Source organism: Fomitopsis serialis (genome assembly GCF_022376445.1).
Source record: "Fomitopsis serialis strain Sig1Antser10 chromosome Unknown B0H18scaffold_252, whole genome shotgun sequence".
Taxonomy (NCBI): Eukaryota; Fungi; Basidiomycota; class Agaricomycetes; order Polyporales; family Fomitopsidaceae; genus Fomitopsis; species Fomitopsis serialis.
In genome coordinates this window covers 1-7,314 of record NW_025955212.1, presented here as the reverse complement: position 1 = coordinate 7,314, position 7,314 = coordinate 1, and the positions used below count along the sequence as shown (strand labels likewise).

Here is a 7,314-nt window from a genome sequence, read left to right as displayed (position 1 = left end):
GCTGAGACCCTCGGGCGTCACGGAGGTAACCCACGATGTACGGCTCATGGTGGTGAGACCCTGCACTAGGGTCACCGGCTTCACCTGACCATGACCTGGCTCGTAAGGTCCGCAGCGGGTGGGAGGTAAGATGATCAGGCTCTCCACACAAACATTGCTCAGCCATCTCCGTGACCGCCGAGTAATCTTGTGATCATACTGTTTCAACCCGATGCTGCAAGAGCCCCACAACATGACTCTAACCGTCGCGGGTGTGACTCCGAGAATGGAGTACATAAGAAAAGCGGCATGTATATGTTAGGACAGGTCTTCCATCTCCACATCGTCGTCCGCCCCAGTACCGACGTCTTCGTTGGCCATTCCTGGCTCTACGATTTGATCAGGTCGTTCGAACATGTACATATGAAACTTGGATAGCGAACCTGCATTAGGCGGGTCATTGCCGCTGTTTTCGTCCCGCAGTTGAGCATTGCGACTCGGGGCAGTCGTTGCGCGAGCCTCTTTGTTACGAGCGCGAGTCTCGGCGGCTTTAGCTGCTATTTGTTTCCTTCGGACACTACCAGTGACGCGGAGAGCGGTGGCAATACGGCAGTGCTGCACCTGGCGGTCGGCGAGATAATACTGAGGCTCTGTAAGATTTCGCGGTAAGGTCTCGCGAATCAGGTCCGCGTTGTGGAGAGCATGCATGTTAAGCAGGTAACGCGGTGTTTCTGCGTGCGTGACATGGAGTCGGGTCCGGGCAGTGACTACTCGCTCTTGAATGACATGCTCCAGCCCGGCCGTAGTGCAATGGCAAGCATAGCAATCATGCTGCGCATTGAAGATGAAGAGGACATCCTTTAAGAATAGGTTGTGAGAACACGGAGCCTACAAGTGCACCCTCGGACTGCAAATTTGAGCGTACCTTTGGTGCAACGAGTTGATGGGGTCTGTTACTGGGAGTAAGGATTGGCATATTCAGATAGCCATCCCGTTTGCCCATGATATCGAAATGCTGGATAACAGCAACCGCTTCTCCGCCGCCAACAGGGGAGAGTATCTTGAAGACACGCCCTGCTCCCACATCCGGAATCTGCGGAAAGGGAGATGCAAGATTTACTTGAGATTGTAAGTAGAGTTGATGGATCATTGCGCTCACCATTTCGCTGGGAACGACAGGCGTCACGTCTCGCGAAGTCTTAAAAAATACCCACGAACCCGGCTTACAGATGTCTTTTGATTGCGAGACCAAAGACTTGCACTCTTGGAAGATAGTAGCTGTGTGTAAAGAGTCGGAGTTTGATGCTACATTGTCCGTTGGTGGCGGAAGTGATAACGGTGCGATAGATTGAGCCCAACTAGCCGGATGTCGCTTCAACTGTGCCTCTAGCTTCACTGAGCCTGGTAACCGGCACATGAATAGGTAAATCAGTCGAACTCGTGAGTCATTGTCATGACAACTTTATTGTACTCACCAACTACGAGCATGGCCGATAGATTCTCTACCCAGCCGAGACGACGCTGTAGACTGGGATTCTCCTGCAGGAATGTGCAAACTCTTTCCCCCGCCTGAACGTACTCACCCGCAGAGTTGCGCCACCAACCGCCGCTCACCTGATGCTTGAAACGTTCCATATCGGCCAACACCACAGCAATGTCACGGCTTGGTGCCCTATGATTTGAGAGGATACTGCAGAACCGGAAAATAGCGTTCCAGCACTCGAAGACTTCAGTGGAATACAAGATCGCTGGACCAAACCGGGGGATATTCGCTATCAGATGGGCAAGAACGTGAAGCTTATTTTTGGTGAGGATTCTATTCGGGTCGATGAGCACCCAAATGTCGAGGACATTCGCGATGAGGATCTCTAAATCTGCCTGTCAATGCATATGAAGCCCGGGGTCAATTCCAATGAGTTGCGCATGACAGTGCGCGAACAGCCGCATGAGACGTACCAAATATTCGTCCATTTTGCGGATCTTATTGTACCACAGCATCGCACCGAGTTCACCGGTGGCCTTCCACAGTTCCCGAATGATATCGGAGCATAGGTCATCATGTAAATGAAAGACCCCGACCTGTTGCAACGCCTTGAAGTGCTTCCCGACGAGAGAGTTCTTATATTGAAGCAAATATTCTGCTCGCAGAGGTGGCAAGGTCAAACCATCGACCGAGGAACCCCGAAGCCGTGCCGCAAAGAGTTCGTCCTTCTTCTTGTCCCAGGGTGAGGTCGTCTTGTGCCACACGTACTTCTCCTGTCCGAGTAAGTAAGTGTGCAAAATCTCACCGGGTGTATCGAAATGAATCTCAACGCCCGGGAGCCCAAGCAGGACATTATAGTGATCTCCTGGTCGCAGCCTATCACGAAGTGCTGCGATCACAGGACTTGAGGTGAGCGCCAGGTGGCTCTGTGGTGCATTGAAAGAGACGTACGGGAATCGGCTGGGAGCGTGTCGTAGCTGTGTGAAGGCTGTTGGACAAGCCAATCGTGCAACTCCTGTTGTATTTCACGGTTGATTGTCGTTTTTACAGCCTGTTTGGCCTCGGCGTCACGGCTGTAGGTACGATCGTTCAAGCGTGGGTCCCTTGTCGCCGCTGCTGTTATCCGCTCGTGCTGCAGTGCACGCGCCTTCTTAATCAGGATGTTGATCCAGTATTGGGCGGTCTTATCTTTCACCCCCGTGTTCGTCTGCATGAGATCGACCGTATTCTGCACGCCAAGACCTGCAATCCATAGCTGTGACTCGATTTGACTGATTGTCCATTCCGTGGTGCGATGAGGTCCTGACTTAGGGCCATAGGTGAGAATCATATCTATGATCTTCGGAATCACGACTACTCACTGAGAAAAATGACTCATAGATCTCGTCTGTTTCCCGCTCCTCTGCGGTACCACCAATCTTGCAAGATCGACAGGGCTTGTTGCCGTTCCCACCAATGTGCGAACAGTGCTCAGATTGCTGTGGATTATCTGCGGGGAAGACATGTGGGATGATCCGGAACAAGACTTCCTGTTGAAGCTTGCAATCGTACGCTGCATGCCATTTGTCAGGGCCCCTGTGTATTTTCAGTATGCACGTATTGTTGCCTTTCAAGCTGTGGAGAATGATAGAATACTCACGTATCTTTAGCGAGCCCTTCTAGTTGTTCTGCGGACGATGCATGCTGTGAGGTCGAACAAAAGCGAACGAAGTACTCTTGTTTCAGTTTTTCATGCGGGAGATTGATGTTCGCAACATAGACGTTCGTGTGGGCATTGTACTGCTTCGTTTTATTTCCAGATACATCATCGCACCATGCCATCAATCGCACTGTGAACGTTGGCCGGTTGGCAGCTTTCGCGCGAACTGGATGTCGTACATCCCGGACCCACAGTGGCGCTAGAGCTAGAAAGCTTGTCAGCGCCGCCGCCGCCATGCGGTGAATGATCTATGGTGTGTGCGAGCAAGACTCACCGTCAAATTGTATATTCAGTTGGTTTTGCAGTTCAACCACATTGTCTTGCAGCTCCTCCGCCGCCACACGGATCAACTCTTCACTACGGACGACGAATATCCCGGTCTATTCAATATTTGGTGAATTCGTGCTTTCAAGTACTATCCACGGACCACTTGACATACCGCAGGATAATGGACAACGAGGAAGCCATCAAGACAATCCACTTCGTTATCTTCCACAAATCGGAGCGGCATCACGTAGCGTCCGTCACGCAGCCGCGCGAGTTCCTTGATATAGAAATGTCGGTGCGGTTTCTTCTCGTCCATCCACATGAGCTGGCCTCTTTCAAGTGCATCCTCATTCATATTGAGCCATTTCTCCCCATCTCTGAACTCTGAGACTGACGTGCCCACGCGGGGCAGGAACTTCATATGCGGCCGCACAAGAGGGTTGGCAAAGTCCTACAGAAGATCAAGAACATGATCAGTTGCGTCGTGCGTTGACTTGGGACTCGGAAGCACCCCAAGTCCTCGCTGTACTTACAAGACGGCTTGTCTCGGATGGACAAGTGGCGTAGAAATGGTTCTCCTGGGCTGATGTATGGTGCGTGGTCTTGATGTTCACTTCTTTGGTGAGCTGTGCTTGCTTCGTTCGTAGTGAATGGAATGATGGAACATCCGTGGCTCCGCACTCCTTCAATGCCCAGATGACGACTTTGAGATGATCATCGGAGAGCCGTAATCGTGGTAAGTTGTCCAGAAGGTCGAGAATGAACATCTGACTACGTGTGAGCCAGTGATTATCTCCAATGTTCTGTCCATAGCAACATACTGTTTTCGAACCATATGGCTGCCATTGTGGATCATTTGCCACGTACTCTTGCCCTAGACTCGCGTCAAAGTCTTCCCCGTGCCAGCCACTGTCATCATCAAAATCGTCAGAGAGGCCTATGCATCAGCAGGTTAGTTACATGTTGTTGACTCTGTGAGAAGCGGTATCTACCTGCACGGTACAATTCAGCCACTGCATCTGCGACTGTAGGGTCCTCGTCATTTGCCTCAGCTTCATCGGCAAGGTCCGTGTCATTCATCCCTGCTGCCCTTGCGCCCCAGTGTCCATGCTCAATGTACGGGTTATCCAACAGATTCTCTAGTGCGGCTCGAATCCGCATAGGCTCCGTCTCCCATGGAGCTGAGCCTGCTGAGAAGGTGACCTCGTTACCCGCATGGTCCATGATCTGATCACCATCGACATAGATGTCATCGAGAGGATTGTGCCGAGGTATGTTCTCGTCGCTCTGTTCATTCTGCTGAGCCTCGGGACCCATAAACACGTCTGATAGGAACATCTTGGCTGGTGGCTGGCAGGCCGCCAGGTCATCGCGGCGATTCGGATGGGCTTCAGTATGTTCTTTCTCGAGTAATGCTGCAACAGACTCATGGTGTTTCTTGGATTCGATATGTCGCTTTGCTCCGTTCTTCTTTACTGACGTGAACTGACCTGTGTGTGCGGTGCAGGGCTTACATTCCCATGAACTCGGATCATCCTGGACAGGAAGAAAATATCCTGGCACCGTTGGTAAGCACCTCGCACATCTGTGATGCAACAACATTCACCATCTGCATGCAGATCTGTCCTTTGGGCTGGCATATGTTCAGCGGGATGCAATTGCTACGTTTTCTGCAGCTCAATGGCCCAAATTCGGGGGTCTTGGTTCTGCACGTGATTGTCGCTCATCCAGTTAAAAGTCTTCTCTGTGTTGACTCGGACGACAGTCGCCTTTCCTCCATCCCTCTATATTCTCTCCTTTTTCTCTCTTTTTCTTTCCTCATGTCGCAGCTTGTGGACCTGATGCTTGCTGTCGGAAGCTCTCCACCGGTCAGTCCATCATCCAACACGGTGGACCTTCCTCCTATCACTGGCCCTGCAGCGATTTCAGCAGGCAATGCTACAGCGAGCAACAATGATGATACCAGTGTCGCATCCGAGTCTCCGTTGACCACTGTCAGCAACCCATCCCTCGGCGACAAGCGACGGGCAGAGGAGGACCTTGTGGAATTTGCTAAGCAGGTCGGTCGCCGAGTTCGCCTCAGGCCAGCGGCGCAGAAGGAACTTGATGCTAATGCAGTGGTACGTGCTCACGTAAGCTTGACGGCGGGCCCATATATCTGATTGACACTGGTAACAGCTCTCTCTGTCTGAGCGGACTTTATGGATTTCGGCACGCTTGCTCAAGCACGAAGAACAACTGGAGACTATACAGCCTGCAGAGGTTCAGTGGACTCTGCCGAGGGGGGTGAAGGCATGTCCGAATCGTTATCTTCAATCTCAAGGCAGCTGATCGTTGACATTGAACAGGACAAGATTGAGGTGTACAGCTATTTAGTGATCGTCTCACCGCTGTTACCGGCGTATGTCAGGCACTCAACACCGAACAAGTGCATCAAGGTATGTGTGATATAATACATCCTGCGTATATCATGCTGGTGACGAACGCAAATACAGACGTTATTCGACCGTCATACACATTGGGGCTATACGACTGAAATTCGCAACAACACACACAAGAATCTGATCGTACTGAAGCGTATAACAGACCGCTTGACCGACCGGCGTGCAGAGTTGAAGAGTATGGTGAGTGCCGAGCCAGCCACTTACTGTATCATTCGACTCCGAAGGCTATCATTGCGCCAACTATCCACATACTGAACTAGTTGAATACAGGTGTGGCTCAGCCTCGGACCGGAGATGCTATCTGCTAGTGCGACTGCCAAGAGCCGGGCCGCTGCTGCGCGCGTTGACATCATGACGTTGTGCGAGAGCATCGCTGCGCATCTTGCAGGTACTCGAGTTCAAGTGACTTTAGAGCTGTGTGCTCGTGTAGCTCTGTTGGTGCGACTTACACTCTCATCTTTGTTCGCCGCGCGTCAGGTACTGACAGTTTCGACAGCGGCAGGTGCTGATCGAGGTTCTGTCCATACCTACATTCAACATCAATCAATACTGGGATCGTGTGGATACACATCTTGAGACCATCCGCACCAAATATCCTCAGGCTACTGACGCCCGCATGATAACAAAGTACATTCAGCGAATTGTCTCCCATTCTACGTGTCTGACTGTTAATCTCAGAGTCTTCATGGCTATACTGAATGCGGACATGAAAGAGTTTGGTTCGCCATCCTTGCCGGATGCCCGTGGACAGGATGCAACGTCTGCGCCGTCTCAGCTTCAAGCCTTGGCGGACGACGCAGCCGACAACTTTGCTCATGATCTTCGTGAGGAATAGGCTGCTCATTCATTGTCCATTGCAAGTCCGTGCTATCGCTTTCGTAATGCTGCTCTCAATTGCTATGGCTCCGCTATCTCTTTCATAATCCGTCATACTCTCTACACTCGTTTAATCACCTGTTCATAGTACATCGCTCGAGTTTGTAATTTGCTTACACCATTGTCGTGGTACCGACAATAATAGTTGATTATACGTGATTTATTGCGCGCAACAATGTGCGATCAATAGCCCGAGCTACCAAAGCATCGTATTACAGGATGCTCTACACCGATGACCCCAAGCCGGTGTAGGGCCTTCACTCACCCATTCACCATGTTCTGTTCAGCTCGGACTAGGCTATCCGCAGATATCATCTGGGTGTCGAGATGTTAGGCAGATCACCTGGAGCGGTAGTGTCATGTTGCCCCGATGGACAGGTGGCTAGGGTACTCGGTCTCACCCCTACATGATCTGAGACGGCCATGTCCGCCTCAGAGGTGACTGAGGAGCCTCTCCCGGGATAGGCGTATTCTGCGCCTCCTCAGGTCTCACGGGCGCCACGCCGGTGTCCGAACGCTGACCCCGCAGCATCCCCGGTCTCGGGTGACCGAGGCCTCTCCCACAA

The 7,314-nt window shown here is 51.7% G+C and overlaps 2 protein-coding genes across 2 annotated transcripts; one reads left to right on the top strand and one right to left on the bottom strand.

The window, feature by feature from the left end:
• Positions 1-257: 257 nt before the first annotated feature.
• On the bottom strand, positions 258-4,195 carry B0H18DRAFT_942872 (uncharacterized protein; the record flags this gene model as incomplete). Its single annotated transcript, XM_048041888.1, has 11 exons — positions 258-867; positions 917-1,072; positions 1,154-1,380; positions 1,455-1,857; positions 1,936-2,351; positions 2,414-2,768; positions 2,824-3,037; positions 3,102-3,366; positions 3,436-3,541; positions 3,601-3,879; positions 3,962-4,195. The coding sequence occupies 11 exons, from the start codon at positions 4,193-4,195 to the stop codon at positions 298-300; spliced, it is 3,225 nt and encodes a 1,074-aa protein (XP_047885339.1). The 3' UTR covers positions 258-297.
• A 1,053-nt stretch (positions 4,196-5,248) lies between these two features.
• On the top strand, positions 5,249-6,707 carry B0H18DRAFT_961239 (uncharacterized protein; the record flags this gene model as incomplete). Its single annotated transcript, XM_048043041.1, has 7 exons — positions 5,249-5,548; positions 5,607-5,714; positions 5,777-5,866; positions 5,924-6,052; positions 6,143-6,310; positions 6,369-6,499; positions 6,551-6,707. 7 exons carry the CDS (start codon positions 5,249-5,251, stop codon positions 6,705-6,707), a joined length of 1,083 nt encoding a protein of 360 aa, XP_047885338.1.
• Positions 6,708-7,314: the final 607 nt, after the last annotated feature.